Here is an 18,068-nt window from a genome sequence, read left to right as displayed (position 1 = left end):
GTTGCCATGGCAGCGGGAGCCAACAGGGAGGTGCCGCCATGAACCCGCCCGAGGTGGAGCCGCTCGTGTGCCGCAAATATGAGATCAAGAGGCGGCTGGGCAAGGGGGTGAGTGTCTGGCGGCGGCTGGCCTGGCCGGGGCTGGCCCGAGCTGGCGTGCCCTGTGGGAGCTGCGGTGGTCGCGGGAACTCGGAGGGCCCGTGAGAGCTCGGGGGGCCCGTGTGGCGTTCAGGGCACCGTGAGGGCTGCAGGCGGCCCGGGGCAGCTGAGGGGGTGTTTGGGAGTTCAGGCACCCATGGGAACTCTGTCTGTCGCTCAGGGCCCGCTGGAAGCTCCCGGTGACCCAGGGGAGCTCCGCGGGACTGTAAAAAGTAAATAGTAAAATGGATCTGAGTCTCAAAGTACATTCTCTCTGTGCGTGCCAAATCCTTCTACATTTACTGTAACCCCATCACTTCAGATCATGCTGCATCAAGGCATGTCTTCTTCATAAACTGTATTTTTATACATAAGCCAATGGTAATTTCTAAGATATGTCTCCTGAGACAGTCTCTAAGCCCTCCTGAGTTATCTACTTTTCTATTCTGGCAGCTCTTTGCTATCATTTAGTTGCGTTGATACGAGTATTTAAGTATTTCCCTCATGTTCACAGAGTCAAGGAGTCACTGAGGTGGAAAAGCCCTCTGAGCCTGTGGAGTCCAGCGGCTCCCCCAGCAGTGCCAAAGCCACCACTGACCCCTGTCCCCACATGCCACATCCATGTGGCTGTTAAATCCTCCCAGGGATGGGGACTCCCCCCTGCCCTGGGGAAGTCTGTGCCCAGGCTGCACAGCCCTTTGCAGGAGAGATTTTTCCAATATCCAACATCAACCTCCCCTAGCACAACTTGAGGCTGTTTCCCAGTTGCCAGCAGGGTAGTACTGTAGCACTTACCTGAGGTACTTGTACAGCTGTTTGTACTGCCTGGCAAAGGTCCTGGTGCCATGCTCCAGGACCACACACGTTGCTGGGAAGCCTGCCTTGATGTCCTTACATGAGTGTTAAATCACTAGAATCATACATTGCAGCTCTTTTGCTTTGGACAAGTATTTAAACACTAAATAGGCATTTCTGAGCAGGATGTGATCCCTTTGTGCAAAGGTAAAGCAGCTCCTAGGCTGTGGAAAGTCCAGATCAAATCTATGGCCTAAAATAAAAAAAACTGGATCTGTACCACAAGTGAGACTGAGTAATCATCATTTGCAAGTATCACAGTCATCCAGAATAGGGAAAACTCAGATAGAAGTTCCTGTTCCCTTAACAGACAACACAGCTTTTAACTGAAAAAAAAGGTTTAGTGTTGGACCTGACAGTGGTGTGTTAGTGGTTGGACCCAGTGGTTTTGGAGGGCTTTTCCAACCTCAGCAATTCTGGGATGCTGTCACTACAGACTTTGGTAAAAAGTCTCTCTCCATCCTTCTTACCGCCCCCCTTTCAGTTCTGAAAGAGCACAGTAAGTTGTCCTTGGAGCCTTCTCTTCTCCAGACTGAACACCACAAGTGTCCCAGTCTGGCTCAGAGCAGAGGGTCTCCAGCCCTCGCAGCGTCTTCATGGCACTTCTCTGCAACTACTCACACCACTCCATGTTCTTCTTGTACTGAGCAGCGCCAAGCTGGATGCAGTGCTCCAGCTGGGAATCTCACCAAAGTCAAATGCAGGGAAGAACGAGCTCTCTTGACCTGCCAGCCACACCATGGCTGGTACAGGCCAGGTGCCATTGGCATCTTGCCACCTGGATACACCTGGGCTCATGTTCAGCCACTGTCACCAGCACCACCAGATACTTTTCCAGCTTTCCAGCCACTCTGTCCCAAGCCTGGCATGTTTTGTGGGGTTGTTGTGACCCACGAGCAAGACCCTGGCCTTGTTGACCCGTGCACCACTGGCCCATCAATCCCATCCCATCCCATCCCATTGATGCAGCCCTTTCAGGTCACACTGTCACAGAGGGAGATCAGACTGTCAGGCAGGACCTGCCTGTCACAGCCTGGCACCAGCTGGGCCCAATCCCCTGGTTTGTGGAATCCTGGCTGTGCTTCTTTTGGTGCATCCCAGGACATGGTTGGCTGGCTGGCTGGCAGGTTTTCATCCACCAGCACCCCCCAAGTCCCTCTCAGGGCTGCTTTCCATACAGAGTTCTGAAACCACAGAATATTCTGGGTTGGAAGAGACTCTAAAGCCTGCTCATTCCCACCCCCTGCCATGGGCAGGGACACCTTACACTAGACCTGGTTGCTCCACGCCCCATCCAGCCTGGCCTTGGACACTTCCAGCAATGGAGCAGCCACAGCTTCCTGGGGCAACTGGTGCCTCACCACCCTCACAGGGAAGGATTTATTCCTAAATCCCATCTAAACCCTGCCCTCTGGCAAGTGGGAAGCCCTTCCAACTTGCGTTGTCCCTCCAGGACCTTGTCCAAAGTCCCTCCCAAACTCTCTTGGAGCCCCTTCAGGCTCTGGAAGGAGCTCTGAAGTCTCCCTGCAGCCTTCTCTACCCCAGGCTGAACAGCCCCAACCCTCTCAGCGTGTCTTCTGAGTCTGTCTCCTTGGCCTAATCTCTCTGTCTTCCATGTGGTGCCCATCACCTCTGCTCCAGTCCATCACTGAGCATGCTCTGGTTCCACTGCAGGCCTGGGCTGTGTGCAGGTGTCAGCACTCTGCTCACCTGTCCCTGTTTCTCTGCAGGCCTACGGCATTGTCTGGAGAGCAACCGACCGCCAGACAGGAGAAACAGTCGCTGTTAAAAAGATTTTTGATGCTTTCAGGAACAGAACAGATGCTCAGGTGAGAAATTAATGTCCTGGTGTGTTCTGAGATGTGGTGGGATTCCATAGGTATTTTCAGGACTTTTCTCTCTGAAAGATAATTATGCACGTAACAATACAGTCTGCAGCTATATTGGGATAAAAACAAGCAAGAAATATCAAGCTTTGTGTATTGTGGCATGTACAAAAGAGGAGTGGATTTAACCCTGTCATTGGACTGCTTCTCTGTTCTGCTGTTTTCTTGAGGTGATAATAAACTGTTTTTTCTTTATTTCTAGAGAACATTTCGAGAGATTATGTTCCTGCAGGTAATGTCCACGTTCTCCCTCTTCTCTGATTTTTCATTATCTCTGATGTCTAAGTATTTTCTTCCCATTGTTTTCCAAAATGCAGCAGTCATTGATTAGTGTTGATAACTCTTTAATTTCTTTTCTGCACCATCTGAAGGGCAAAGAGCCTTTCAGGTTGAACCCACCTGAATGAAGCATTGGGCTTGTTTTTACTCTTTCCCCATTTTTAGCATTTTTAGCAATGTGTCTGCTGCACAGCACATCAGCACCTTCTGTCACTTCTTGCTGCTTTGTGGATAGAAACTGTTTCTTTTACATTTAAACTGCCATGATTGGAGGATGGCTGGGGTGGGAGAGGGATTTACACTCCAAAATTGTTTTCCTCCATCATGCTGTAAGCTATTTAATCATTTAAAATAATTGAACCAAAAGAAAAAGGGAAGTTCTGCAAAGAATAACTTAAGACTACTCTTGTTTTGATATGATTGACCTTATCAGTGGCATTCCGGTTATCTCTTCACTCCTCCTTAGACTTACCATGTAGAAACATCAATATTTTGGAATAATGTTGTGATTTTCTAAGGACACAAGTGAGGCAGGGTTCATAGAAGAGGAATTTCCTAAGACTGCCACGTTTAAGTAGGAAAGAGATGATTTTTTTTTTTTTTACTTTTTAGTCACTCTTGAAGCCTGAAATAGAAGCTGCAAACTTTAAAGCTAAAAATATAAACAGTTCCTTAGAAGTGAACTACCTTAGAAGTTCAATCATCTCTGAAGGTGCAGCACTCCTGGAATGGATGGATGGATGGATGGAGCAGGGGGAGAAAGGATATTTCTTCTGAAGGAAAGGAGGAGTCACTAGGCAGAGGAGGGCAGGGAGAAGGAAGTTAATATGCTGCTCAGCCCATACTTCAACAACTTTTGGTTCTCAATAGATTTTAAGGATTTTAGTTTCCCCTCCTATTTTAAACCTCTTTCTTGAGGTTCAAGACTGAGGGCTCAGAAAGGAAAAGATGTGAAAAATACTCTGTTATTCATAACTGCATGTTTGTCTTAATTTGTTTGTCTGTGCATACTAATTGCTTTGTTCAATCTTGATGTTTATCACAAGGTCATTTGATGGACTAGGTTATTGTTTTATGTTATGTATTTCAATTATTCTAATTGAGAAGTTGCTGTAGAATCTGGGGTGTGAATGATTCTCTGATGCTCTGGTGGTTGCTTGCAGATTTTGTGTTTGCTGTTCTGTGTAGTTGTAGATCTACAGGTGTATTTTAGGCCAATTTTAGAATGTCATTTTGGTAAGTATGTTAGTAGCATTACTATTCTTTAAGCAAAGATTAATAGAACTGGCCCTGACAAGGTTTTTTCAAGGTAATGTGTTTTTTTAGTACAGATTAGAATTTTGTCATAACTTTCTGTTATCAGTTCCAGGGCAAAGCAGTGTGATACAGTGGAATTTTCCTTCTTCAATAGCACTCAAGTAACACTGCCCAGATTTAGCTGAACATTCTATTGTTATTATTATTATTATTATTATTATTATTATTCTGTTATTTTAAAACAATATCCCCTTTTGGGTAAAAACCTTCTTTAGATCATTTGCATGGGTATTGTGGCTGTGCTCAGAAAGAAAACAAAGTGTGACATGGGCTGCTGTGTCTCACTGCTTTGGGAGTGTGTTTTCACACCTTGCTGCAGGTGAATGTGTTGTTTTGGGAGCTTTCCTAGATGTTACACGTTATAAAATGTCGCAGTATTATGAAGTGTTTATGGTGTCCATGGCTGCACAAAAGTGGGAAATAAAAGTTGTTAAAGCTGGGGATGAGCTTAATGATCCCATGAGGATTGTCAGTCTGCAAAGATGTGAGGATGGACTCCACCTGCAGTGTGGTACTGCACCTGTGTTCAGGTATCTCTGTGTACTGTCTGATCTCCATGCAGTCAGTTCCTCAGTGCAGCCTGTGAGTGTCTGAGCCAGCCCTCAGATGGACATGTTCTGATTGCTTGGGTTTTTAACTATGAATGTTGATGGCAACTATGATCTGTTTTCATGCCACAGTAATTCTTTGGTTCAGTAGGAAATGTGGGGTGCGTAAAGGGAACTGGATTTTATTATAAATTGTATAAAGGGAGTGTTAGAACTAATGTCTCATTCAACAGAGATTATTTTTTTGACTAACTGACTGGTTTCCTACTATGGAACAAACTTAAATCCTTTTTTAAAGTTTATTTCAGAAGAAGCCTAATGGAGGAAATAGCATGTTAATGTTTGTTCTAGACAGTAATACAAACTGAAATATAGGTTACTGTCCCTCTTTATGATTCACCAGCAAAACACATGATTGTGACGGCTGGGTATCTTCCCTGTGCAGGAATTTGGAGAACATCCAAATATCATCAAGCTGCTCGATGTTATCCAAGCAGAGAATGACAAGGACATCTACCTCATCTTCGAGTCCATGGGTGAGACTCAGCACTGCAGCAGCCATTCAAACCCAACCTCTCTTAGGAGCTATCCTTGTTATCACTTTGATAGTGAATGCTCATGATACTGCTGATATTTACTGATGTAAATGTATTACTGGTATATTTCAGAGACAGATTTACATGCTGTGATTAAGAAGGGGAATTTGCTGAAAGACATCCACAAGTGTTACATTCTCTACCAACTCCTGAAGGCAACTAAATTCATCCACTCAGGGAATGTTATTCACAGGGATCAGAAGGTACATTTCAGTCATGGTCTGTATCCTTCAATCCAGTTTTCTTTTGAACACTGGATAAAATCACAGCTTGATTTGGGATGGGAGGGACCTTCAAAGCCCAATCATTTCCACCCCCTGCCATTGAGAGGACCACCTTCCACTATCCCAGGTTGCTCCAAGCCCCGTCCAACCTGCCTGGAACACTTCCAGGAATGGGGCAGCCAGAACTTCTCTGGACAGCCTGTGCCAGGGCCTCAACACCCTCACAGGGAAGGATTCCTTCCCAATATTCCTTCTACCCCTACTCTGTACCAGTTCCCAATATCCCATCTAACCATGCCCTGTGGCAGTGGGAAGCCATTCCCCCTTGTGCTGTCCAGGCTGTGTTCAAAAGAGGAGTGGATCTCGAGCTCTCTTGGCACCCCTTTAGGCACTTGAAGGAGCTCTAAGGTCTCCCCTGGAGCCTTCTGTCCCCATAGCCCAAGCTGTCCCAGCCTGTCTCTATAGGAAAAGTATGAATAAATGTACAAGTATGAGACTAGTAAAAGAACCATGATAATAATCTGCTATTCAGAGAGTAAAAGGCTCATTAATTGTGCTGTGTCCCATGCAGCCTTCCAACGTGCTGCTGGATGCCCAGTGCAGTGTGAAGCTGTGTGACTTCGGGCTGGCGCGCTCCCTGTGCCAGCGGGGCGAGCCCCAGCCCAGCCCTGTGCTCACCGAGTACGTGGCCACACGCTGGTACCGAGCGCCCGAGATCCTGCTGGCCTCCCGACGGTGAGGCAGGGCAGGGGAGGGGAGCCTGGCATTTCACCACTTGTACATTTTTTTTGTCTAAAAGTCTTCAATCTTTTCATTTTCAGTGTCACCAGATGCAGGGTTATGTCAGCAGTCTGTTTTCTCAGTGTACAATTAAACTTCTGCAACACAAAAACCTCTTATGAACATGTACATGTCCTTCCTGTGTTCTTAGAGTGTCAGTGGACATGCACGAGCAGCTCATCCGCTTGTCACCCTTTCTCCCACCAGATTTGTGTCTTCTCCCTTGAACCCACAACTTACAAAATCTGCTTGAGAACGTAAATTCTCTTTTCCAAATTTAAGCAGTGTTTTTTGATAGACCTTCACGAAATGTTCCCTAATCAGATGTTAAACCAACTGCCTGTTAGTCAGACTTAGTCCTTTTTTTTTAAATTAAATATGAAAAACCAGAAAAGTCAATAAATAGATGCGGGGTAGTATCCCAAAATTTAAATGTGGATGTTTTGCAAACTGTCCTATACCCACTGTTTATTTTTACAAAGTAAAAAATTTACTTTTACTTTTAAATTTACAAATTTACTTTGTTTAAAAATGTAATTCTTACATGCATTATGACGAAAGAACAATGTGTATCTTCATTCTTGGTCTTATGAAAAGGATATAATACCTGGTTATGGCATTACCTTTAATATATGACCTTTTTCTAGCATTTCCCTGTAATATATTTCTTTTTATAGTTTCTTAGACTAGACTTTGAGTAGGATAAATCTCCTTTCTGTTTCATGCTTGCCAGTCTCATGATTCCCAGATGTTATTCAATTTATAGTTCAAACCTGTGAGAAGTCACCAAGCACGCTTTCTAGCAAATAAATCAATGTAGGCTATGTGAATAGCAGGTACAGAAAATATTTGCTTTATTTAATCCCACCTCTGTTCTGTTCCTGTTTGTAGTTACACTAAGGGTGTGGACATGTGGAGCATTGGCTGTATTCTGGGAGAGATGCTGCTTGGAAAGCCTCTTTTTCCTGGAACATCAACAATGAACCAAATAGAGCAGATCCTGAGGGTTATCCCTGCTCCGTCCCCAGAAGGTAGGACCCTGCTGTGTGGAAAACGGTCTAGAGAAGGGGTTCAGTGGAAGAAAGCAGCCTGGATGGGTCAGGGAAGAAGGTGTATCATTCATTCTGGCACCTTTCCAAAGGAATTAAAATCCTCATCTGGAATGTTAGTGTTAGAGAAAAATCAGAAATTCAGATATTGTGGAATAATAAGGAATAATAAAGAATAAATAATAAGGAATAAATAAGGAATTCAGATGTCTTCTGCATCTGTTGCTATGAGAATGCACATTTATGAAGTGTATGATTAATAAATATGAATTAAAAAATCATCTTAGAAAATTTGCAAATAAATATTCCATCCCCCTTCCATAGATCTCTGACCAAGTTCTGTGTGAATAATTTCTTATGTTAATATCAAATATTGGCTTTCCTTCATAAACTGTGTGGCTCTGCTAGTCCTCATCTTGGCAGTAACAGTATCCTTTTATTCTTGCAGATATTTTGGCTCTGCAGTCGGAGTACAAGGCCTCAGTTATTAACCACATGAGTTCCCGGTAAGCCTGAGGTGTTCTGTGTCTCAGATCATCTAATGTAGGACCCTGGAGTCATGGAACCACAGAACAGTTTGGGTGGGAAGGGACCTCAAAACTCTTCTCATTCCACCCCCTGGCATGGACAGGGACAGCTTTCACCAGACCAGGTTGCTCCAAGACCCATCCAACCTGGCCTTAAAGGGATGGGGCAGCCACAACTTCTCCGGGAAATCATTCCAGTCCCTCAGTACCCTCACAAGCAATAATTCCTTCCAGTACCCCATCCGTCCCTGCCCTCTGGCAGTGGGAGGCCCTTCCCACTTGTGCTGTCACTCCACACCCTTGTCCAAAGTCCCTCTCCAGCTGCCTTTGAGCCTCTTATGGCTCTGGAAGGGGCTCTAAGTTGTCTCCTTAAATAAAAATTATTTAAAATATGAGTAAGATTTGGCGCTTACAACTGATTTTTTTCAAGATACTTTCTTCTTCATTATGTTCACAATTGTATTTAGGATTTCAAAATGCAAAATTAGATTTTTAAAATTTCATATTCTCTGGAAATTACAGAGAAGTGTGTTTCTATAATCTCAGGTCTAGATTTGTGGGATCATGGGGCTGGGAAGTGATGAGCTTTAAGGTCCCTTCCTGGCCAAACCATTCTAGGATTCAGTGATTATGACACACTTTGTGAGTGAACTCGTGCCTGGTGTCACGTTGACGTGATCCTGGAACTGTCACTCCTGCCTTCACTGGGAATTAGACACTGAGAGCTTGTGTAATTTTTTTCTGACTTCTAGGCAGCGAGTAGCATTTGAGGAGATTTTCCCATCCTCCACTCCACTGCCTGCCTTGGATCTGCTGAAGAAACTTCTGGTCTTTAACCCTGACAAACGGCTCACAGCAGAGCAGGCTCTGCAGCATCCCTACGTGAGCAGGTGAGAGTGACACCAGTGGGCAGCTGCCCCTGATGTCTTCTGAGGCATTACAAACCCGCTCTTGGCACAAATTTTCTTTAAATGCATTATGTTGTAGAAAAAATGGCAAAGCTAATTCTTTATTTTCTCCAATCCTATTTACACGAGATTGTTTAACAATCCTGTTTAAATTTTAATAATCTGTTTCCAGTCAGTGAATTACATGATGTGTTTTCATTTCCTTAGATTCCACTGTCCTTCCAGGGAGCCCTCTTTGGATTTTGATGTGATCCTTCCTTTGGGTGATGATGTCCAGCTGTCTGTGGCAGAATATAGAAATAAATTATATGAGGTATTTTCATCCTATTTTCCCAAATCCTAATCCTCCAGGTAACCTGCCATTCTTGCACATACTTAACAAATTTTGTCGTTGTCTTGTCTCTGTGTTCCCGTGCGCTTTCCATACCTGCTGGCACCATTACACCTGAGTGTTTGATCAGTTCCACACTGTCCTAATCTTTGAAAGACCTTTACATGTAAAATTCTCATAGGGCAAAGAAAAACCTCTGAAGCATGATGTCTGAGAAAGATTCACAGAATGGTTTGGGTTGAAAGGTACTTTAAAGATCATCTAGTTCCAAAATTATACTTGTTACTTACTCTGTAAAATAAAATTGCAGATATTTATAAGTATTCCTCTTTGTTTTGATGTTTTATTTTTCTGCTGTATTGCTGTGTTAACTAACTAGCTTTTCTGTTCTGCAGATGATCCTTGAAAAGAAGTCAAAGAGCTTTCCAAAGGAGCAAGGGCGGGGAGAAAACATTCAGCTGAGCCAGTCTGAGACCAGCACACTTCTGCCAGGTTTCAGCTCAGTGGCTGCACCCACCAGGAAAGGCCAGCAAGAACCAACACCCCCTCTGCTAAACCCTTCACATGTGCACCCTGGAGCCACAGCTGGGGTCCAGCCAGCAGGGTCCAGCCAGAGCAAGGATCAGGCCAGAACTGTGTGTCAGAGATCACAGATTGGTGTGATGATGTACAACCCCATCACACACACCACTGTGCAGAGTGGGTACCACCCTCCTACACCGGGGTGTAACCCACCTTGGGGTGTTGATGTGGGGAACAGAGAATGAGTGCTGTAAAAGAAATTAAGGGAATCTGCATGGTAAAATGAGAGGCTGGAAGTATGGGAGGGAAATGACGTAAGAACAAAACTCTATTGAATGAGTGTTGAGTACAGGACTGTCCCTGCCTCGTCAATGTGTTCTGTGTTCTTCTGATTTTCCTGCTTTCTCTCATGTTTTTCCTTCTGCAGGAAATGCAAATCCTGGTGCTGGGATCAGGAACCTTTCTGCACCACCTCAACAGTCCAGAATCTCCAACAATGAGAAACTGGGGAGACAAATCACATGGCCCAACACTCGTATCTCTCCTTCAGGTGTACAGAACCTTTACAATGTGAGTAGCTTAATTTCTAGCCCTTATCTGTGGTAACCTGGGTCACAGCAACTCCCTGCAGTGCTCCAGGCAGAGTGGCTGGAAAGCTGGAAAAGGTCACCTGCTGGTGCTGATGACAGCAGCTGAACATGAGCCCAGGGGTGCCAAGGTGGGCAAGAGGCCGGTGGCACCTGGCCTGTAGCAGCCACGGAGTGGCCAGACACCCAGGGCAGTACCTCTCCCCTGTGCTAGACATTGCTGAGGGACCTCCAGTCCTGGGGACGAGTTTGGTATCTTCACAACAGGAAAGGAGGGCCCCACTGAGGGGCTGGAGTGTGTCCAGAGAAGGGCACAAAGCTGGGGGAGGGTCTGGAGCAGTAGCAGCAGCTGTGGAGAGAAGGAGGCACAGGAAGGACCTTCTCACTCTCTGCAGCTCCCTGACAGGAGGATGCAGTCAGGGAGGGGTCAGGATCTGTTCCCAGGAGAAAAGTGGCAGGATGAAACAGCCTCAAGTGCTTCCAGGAGAGGTTGAAATTGGGTACTGGAGAAAAAACCCACCTGCAAAGGGCTGCGCAGTCCTGGCACAGACTGCCCCAGGGCAGGGGGAGTCCCCATCCCTGGGGGGATTTAACAGCCACATGGATGTGACACGTGGGGACAGGGGTCATTGGTGGCCTTGGCAGTGCTGGGAGAGCGTCTGGACTCAGTGGGCCCAGAGGGCTTTTCCACCTCAGTGATTCTCTGATTTCATGGTACTGTGGATCTAATAGGTTGCTGTTGCTGAGCTGTGAGGGCATCAGTCCTGTCCTCTGCTCCTCCCTCTTCCCTGATTTTGGCCATGCTTCCTTGGAAAAGTCCTCCCCCTCAATGGGTTCTTTAATGACCTCTTGCTCCTGCTTTTTTCCTTCCTGAGCTGGCTGTCTGCTGCCTGGTGACTGCTGGCACCTGCAGAGGTGATGGAGGAAGCTTATGACAGAGGAAGAGTATGGAAGGAGGCAGCACAGATTCACAGAATCACAGACTGACTGGGTTGGAAGGGACCTAAAAACTCATCTTGTTCAACCCCTCTGCCGTGGTCAGGAACACTTTCCAGTAGTCCAGGTTGTCAGAAACCTTCAAGCATTTCCAGTAGTACACTTGTAGCCCTCCTTTCAGGCCCTCTGATTTGGAATCCCTTCCAAAATGTTTTGAGGGAAAGAGAAGCCATTAATTCTCCAAGATGGGATTGTGGAGCTTGCTGCACATGCAGGTGTACACATGACCAATGCGTGTGGAAGGATCTCTAGGGAATTGTGACCAATTTTCTATGACAAGAAGAGCAGAAGAGGGAGAAAATCAGCCTACACGTGCCCTGAATTTGTGTTTGTTTCCTGAGAGGATAGTGCTGACCAAAGCCAAACCTGTGTCCTATTTGCATTCCAGAAAGCTGATTCCAGCTTATTAACTTTTCCTGGCTTTTCTTTCTCACACAGAATCCCAGAAACTCTCAGTGTCACAGCAAAGATGTTCGTCCCCTTCTGAAGCCCAGTAAAAAGATGTTCCAGATCACTGCAAATGTGGGAGCTGCGGGTGATCCAAGGGCATCCATGGGCAGCTACTCCCAGGCCTATGGAACCATCAGTCAATCTGCACTGCAGAGCCTTCCAATAGCAAAACCCCAAAAACCCTGAGCAGTGACAGTGGAGATGTTGCAGACAGGTGAAGTACAGCTCATCCCTCAGCCCCTGACTGAGCAAGGGCAGCAGGGGAGAGCAAACTATGAGGAAATGCTTTATTTGCTGCTTAGGACAATGTCCTCCTCTCCTCTGGACAAGCTCTGGAAAGGGAATCCCACTCCTCTGCCTTCCAGTCTCAGCAGGCAAGGACACAGCACACTCCTTGTTTGAATTACTACAAAAACCACAGAAAAGTGCATTATTCTGATACTTGAGTGGTTTTTAGACATATTTGGGGTCCAGGGGAACCTCCTGAAATTCAACAAGGCCAAGTGCAAGGCCAAGGAAATGGTCCGAAGGCTTGAGTCCTTCTGCTCTGGAGATAGGCTGGGAGAACTGGAGGTGTCCAGCCCAGAGGAAAGGTTCCAGGAAGACCTCAGAGCCCCTTCCAGTGCCTAAAGGGGCTCCAGGATAGCTGGAGGGAGACTTTGGGCACGGGCCGGGAGTGACAGGACACAGGGAATGGCTTCCCACTGCCAGAGGGCAGGGATGGATGGGGTGTTAGGAAGAAATCCTTCCCTGTGACAGTGGTTTGGTCCTGGACCAGGGAGCCCAGAGCATCTGTGGCTGCCCCATCCCTGGAATTGTCCAAGGCCAGGCTGGACAGGGCTTGGAGCAACCTGGGACAGTGGAAGGTGTCCCTGCCGTGGTTGGCAGGGGTTGGATGAACTTTAAAAAATCCTTTCCAACCCATTTCAGGATTCTTCAGTTGTCTGTCTAAATGGTGGATATTTTTTTGAGCAGAACAGGTAACTGTTCTCTGAAGACCATGAAGACCTAACTCTTTACAGATAATCTTACAGCCTTTCACTCATTTCTGTGACTGTTTTAGGCTAGATGAACAGAATTCATTATGGTCTGGTTTTGTTAAAATCAAGTAGAAAAACATTTGAAATACAGGTAGGTTCTTCTACAATATTTAACAGCTTCTCTAGTATGTAATATTGTATTAATATTGTAAAAATAAATCCTTTATTTTGCACTGCAGAAAATCTTTGTCTTTCAAGCAGCAATTGCTGTATTGAGAGGGAAACTGCCTATTGGTAGGGCTGTCTTCTTCAATGAATAATTGGTCATTTTTATTGGTTTTGCTTTCAGAAAGCAAAGTTTCATGAAATACTGTTGCTGAGACATCGTAAAGGTGTTGCCAGTCTACAGCGGGACTACGGGAAACTTTATCTTCCTGTTTCAGTGATGATTTTGGATACGTTTTCCTCATTAACTTGAAGCTCTTGTCTCTGCCCCTGAGGTTTTACTCTACCTGTGATGAATGATTGTTATTCCCCCCAGCTCTCTCAGCTGTTCCAGACCTGTCACCTCATGAACTGCAGTTACACTCTCAAGGAAGTCACTGCTTGGCCAAGGCAGGACGTTAGATGTTTTTTTTAAACTCAGACTCACCTGAAAAGGCCTCCTAAAGCCAATTCCTTCTCCATCAATAGCACCTCAGCAGCTTCTTTGAGCTCAGCCCCTAAAGCAGGTAATTCCCTTTACACAAGGGAACAAACGAGACCCTGAAGGCTCAGGAACTGGTAAATACAAAAGCTGGGCCTGTGCTGCTGGAGAAGGTCAGAACTACAGTTTAGGCCAAAATGTTTATTACAAGTTTTGTTTGTTTTTTGTTTTTTTGTTTTTTTTTTTTTTTTTTTTTTTTTTTTTGGTTTTTTTTGTTTTGTTTTGTTGTTTTTTTTTTTTTTTTTTTTTTTTTTTTGTATGTAAACCTTCAAAAAGGTGCCTCCTCTGTCTGATTCATTGTGAGATACAGAAAAAATGTAACTGCACCTGAGAAACCACTGAGCTTTAAATACTTTTTCCAGTTATTACATCTGTGTGTGTGTCAGTATGTATTTATCTTTTCTGGCCCAAACTCAAGTAATGAATTTTCTGATTTTCATTTTTTTTCTGAAATTTGAATGGTTTTGTCTGCTGAAAATATTCCCTGGTTTTAACAGAGACTCTTAGTTTTGTACAGTAATAGAGACTTGTTTTTTAAGCACGTTGGCATTTTAATTGTTTTATTTGGAACATACTGTGATAAGGTTGTTTGATACCACCTGACTTTATTGAGCAAACTGTGCCATGGGAGGCTCATGCTGGATACATTTCTGCTCACTAATCAAGAAGAGCATTGCCATCATAGATAAGTTTCTTCCTTGTTTCCCTGTGACAGTCAGTGATTAAATGGAATTAAATAGGATTTCTAGGATCATTTTTTGGTCTTGAAGGTCCCCAGGATTTTGGGCATGAATTTTCCCATTTTCTTGTCTTTGGCATCTGTGTCATATTCTTCTTCACTGGGACTTGTGTGCTCGTCCTTCTTGCAGAACACCTCAAACCTGCTGTAGACTCGCTTCTCCTTCCGCATGTTCTCCATCTTCTTCAGGAGGGTGTCTCTGTCCTCTGACGGCTGCCGCTGCAGGTTCCGCTTCTGGCTCCCAAAGCTCTCAGACCTGTGGATGTTGCAGCTTTTCTCCTTTTCCCCTTTTCTTTCCAAGCTTGTGGTTGACCTGGAGAGGTCAGGGTTGCTGGTAGATGGCAGCTGCTTAGCCAGCTCGGCTCTGTTCTTCTGGCTGTTGGCAGAGATCTGCTCCAAGATCACCTTGGTGTCGTCACGTAGGTTGCTGCTGTAGAGGATGTTGGCTGTGGAGGAAGGGAACCTCCCTTGCGTTGTCTGGCTGCTCTTGGGGGGGAGCGGTGCTGTGAATTTGTGGGGTTTTTCTTCCTCCATTGCTTCCTGGCAGTCCCCTATGGATGATCGTTTAAGCACTACTGCCTGCTTGTCACATTTCCCACTCTCAGAAGCAGGTTCCTCCTCCAATTTCTTCTCACCTTTTGGGTTCAAAAGCTGCTTCAACCGTAGTGACCCTTTTCTTAGAAACTCCATGGGATTTTGCTCTTGTTTTGAACAGTCTTCCTCAGATTTGTTGAGAGAGCTGTCAGACCCTTGACTTCTAGACAGGCTTTCTAGAACTGAGGACGTAGTACTTGTCCTCACCTGTGGTTTCTTCATTTCTGTGTTGACTAATTTTGGAGAGTCTTCTCTGAAGGTCACTCTGTCCTTCTTCTCTGGAAGAGCCAATTTCTGAGTGTCTCCTACAAATATCAGGCTCTCCTTCTCTGGAAGAGGAGGTTTGTTCTCGATGGGGTAAAACCGGGATGACAGCTTGTCCACCTTGGTGCCAAGATGTGCCAGGGGATCTTTACTCAACGCGTCCCCAAGCTGGGGGGTGGATGAGGCCATTCCAAATGCTCTGTCCAACTCTCCATGCATTTTGTAAGTACTGCAGGAGTCTTTGGAGTCCAGCACCCTGCTCTCCAGAATCTTATACTGCACAGATTTGGTACATTTCTTCTCCGTATTCTGAGATTCCTCCTGTAGGTAACCCGAAACAGCTTTGGTGTGGGTGACCGTGCCCCGTTCCATGTCCTTGCCTACAGCTTTGTACTTCTCCAGCAGCTCAGCCACTTTGGAGGAGGCAGCCGTCTTGATGGTTTCATTGTCCTTTGTTAACTCACTGGACATTTGCTCTTTTTGGATCATCTGCACCTTTTCTATTGTGGTATTGGGCTGGTCTAATTTGGCAGCACTGAAAATCAGAGAGGACCTGAGCCTGGAGCTCCTCTGGATCAAGGGATTTATCCTGGACCTGAAGGCATCTGGTTTCATTATTGAGGTTTCTTCACCTGCTCTGTCAGGATCTGCAGAATCCTTGGCACTGTCAATTCCCAGTGGCTTGCTATTGAAAGGCGTGGGGGGTTTGAAGGCTGGGACGAGGTCAGTGGGGTGCTTTGTGAGGGGATCCCCAAGAGCATCGTTATACGCCTCAGACTCCATCGGCATCGGGAGCCCTTCATCTGGTTCAGACTGGTATGCGCTGAGGTACGAAGAAATCCTCCAGTTCCGTAACCCTGTTCTGTTTTCCTGCATGTTCTTGTCGTCATCCTGCTCTTCATCCTTGTCCTGTAAGAACAGGCGCTGCTCCAGGCTCTGCTTCTGCGTGGGAGAAGTCTGGCAAATGAATTTCTGTCCTATGTTCTGCCTCCGTAACATCATTCCCATGGGGCCGTTGCCCGCGGGGTTCAGCTGGTCAGAGCCGTGTCTCACCTCCCTGGAAGAATTTGAGGGCACGTAATCCAGGCGTAGGGGGAAACCCTCCTGTGGGAAACTGGGCTCCAGTTCAGGGTATCGGGGTCCCTCTCCATAGTCTTCCAGTTCATTGAATCCCGGCCTCCCCCCTCGAATCCTCTCAAAGAATCCCTGAGGTCTGCCAGAAAGATGGGGATGTTCAAACTGGTACTGGTAGAACTGGTCCTTCTGGAAATGACTGGACTGGATTTTGAACTCGTCCATGTTGTTCATGAACATCTGCCGGGTGTACTGCTTGGCAGAAGCAAAATTTTCAAATGTTCCTTCTGCAAAACTGTGTCTTTTAAAAGCATCCAGCTCCAGCTGCTTGGAACGGAGGAAGCCCCTGACCGGATCCATCTGGGAATTCTCCATTTCCACCTTTTTGTACATCCGCATGGCCGACCCCTCCACAGTGTGCCGCAGCATGTCGTCCCGCCGGAAATTGGACAGGAAGTACCTGTCCGGATCCACCCTGTCCATGAAGGAGGGGAAGAGACTCTCATCCCTCTGGAACATCAGGGGGCCTTTTTTGGGGAAGAAAGGCATGTTATTGCCAAAGGGAGCCATGGCAAAAGTGTTCTCTGCCTTTGCCAAGACGTTGGCTGGAGGAATGAGGGGTTCCGACTGTGCAAACAAAATGCGGAATTCTTCATCAAAGCTGGCCACCAGCTCACCCTGGAAGATGTGTGCAATGCTCCTGTGAATCTTCTCAAAGGACCACATGAAACTGAAGAGAGAACAGAAGTGATGGAGTAACTCAGCTGTACCTGTTTTCATTAAAACATTTGGTCACCTGAAGCAAATTCTAAAGTTTCTGGTTGGGCAGAAATAGGGCAAAATAAGGGCAGACAATTCCTCTGCAGCTACATGTTACATATGATTGTTCCCAAATCTAACAGCTTGATTGATTTGTGATCACATCTTTGCAGAGAATTTTATAAGGCAATAACTGATTTCTGTTCTAAAAAGCCAGTCAGTCATGTCACCCAGAGTGAGCTGATGGCAATCCTTGTGTGAAACAGATGTTCTGTCAGTAATGACCTGGGCAACAGTCGGTGTGTTCCCTCAGCACCTGGCAGGTGACACCAGTCAGGGGGACCCCAAAGGCTGGCAGATGTGCCGACAGGAACCTCCGAAAAGACAAACCCAAGATCTTATTCCTGGGGTGGCACAGCCCTTCCACCCACACAGTTTGAAGGGACTGAACAGAAGGAGCTGAGCTGGAAATGGGGGAGGAAGATGTTCAGTGTTACGGCTTTCATCTTCCCAAGTCAGGCTCTGCCTTTTCTTCCCCATCTGCTGAGTGATGGGGAGCAGGGAAGGGATCCCTTACTTTGCCTTGCTGTGTGTGCAGGTTTGCTGCAGCTGTTAAAACTGCATCAGAACCCAGGAGTGTTCTCACTTTACAGTTCTCTAACCACATCCCTGGGAATCATGAGGGACACCTTTGTGAGGCTTGGCTGCCTGCTGGGCTTAACCAAACCCTTAGAATTACTGTCTTCTTTTTTTTTTTTTCCCACTGATTTTTTAATTCTTAATGTGAAGGAAGCTTGGTTTGGGGTTGTCTGGGGTCAAGGCCTTCTTCAGTTGGTGTATCTACCTCCACTGCAAAATGGAGTATTTTTCCCAAAAAATTGCTACTCAGTGTCCTTCAGTGAGCAAAACTTTTGTCCCTGATATCCATGTGGAAGTGCCAGAATGCTGCTTTACCAATTC

General features: G+C 46.0%; 2 protein-coding genes across 12 annotated transcripts in view; one reads left to right on the top strand and one right to left on the bottom strand.

The window, feature by feature from the left end:
* Positions 1–26: 26 nt before the first annotated feature.
* The window catches only part of MAPK15 (mitogen-activated protein kinase 15), a 27,186-nt gene continuing 9,144 nt past the window's right edge, over positions 27–18,068 (top strand). Inside the window, exons 1-14 of one of the 6 annotated variants that reach the window (XM_053937676.1) lie at positions 27–107; positions 2,723–2,821; positions 3,081–3,110; positions 5,468–5,558; positions 5,691–5,821; positions 6,414–6,577; positions 7,514–7,653; positions 8,120–8,177; positions 8,951–9,088; positions 9,314–9,419; positions 9,833–10,136; positions 10,387–10,529; positions 11,981–12,206; positions 16,661–16,749. In XM_053937676.1, coding sequence (XP_053793651.1) covers positions 39–107; positions 2,723–2,821; positions 3,081–3,110; positions 5,468–5,558; positions 5,691–5,821; positions 6,414–6,577; positions 7,514–7,653; positions 8,120–8,177; positions 8,951–9,088; positions 9,314–9,419; positions 9,833–10,136; positions 10,387–10,529; positions 11,981–12,178 — 1,671 coding nt within the window. In that variant the 5' untranslated portion in view covers positions 27–38 and the 3' untranslated portion in view covers positions 12,179–12,206; positions 16,661–16,749. Of the gene's footprint in view, positions 108–2,722; positions 2,822–3,080; positions 3,111–5,467; positions 5,559–5,690; positions 5,822–6,413; positions 6,578–7,513; positions 7,654–8,119; positions 8,178–8,950; positions 9,089–9,313; positions 9,420–9,832; positions 10,137–10,386; positions 10,530–11,980; positions 12,421–13,321; positions 13,363–16,660; positions 16,750–18,068 lie in introns of those variants that run through there. The other 5 variants (XM_053937683.1, XM_053937661.1, XR_008429813.1 and 2 more) reach the window with 5 other exon arrangements.
* The window catches only part of FAM83H (family with sequence similarity 83 member H), a 26,754-nt gene continuing 21,909 nt past the window's right edge, over positions 13,224–18,068 (bottom strand). For all 6 annotated transcript variants that reach the window (XM_053937592.1, XM_053937601.1, XM_053937611.1 and 3 more), the window contains one exon: positions 13,224–17,079. In XM_053937592.1, the coding sequence (XP_053793567.1) occupies positions 14,430–17,079 (2,650 nt within the window). In that variant the 3' untranslated portion in view covers positions 13,224–14,429. The remainder of the gene's footprint in view (positions 17,080–18,068) is intronic.

The sequence above is a fragment of the Vidua chalybeata genome, chromosome 1 (assembly GCF_026979565.1).
Source record: "Vidua chalybeata isolate OUT-0048 chromosome 1, bVidCha1 merged haplotype, whole genome shotgun sequence".
Taxonomy (NCBI): Eukaryota; Metazoa; Chordata; class Aves; order Passeriformes; family Viduidae; genus Vidua; species Vidua chalybeata.
This window is presented reverse-complemented; position numbering and strand designations above follow the sequence as displayed.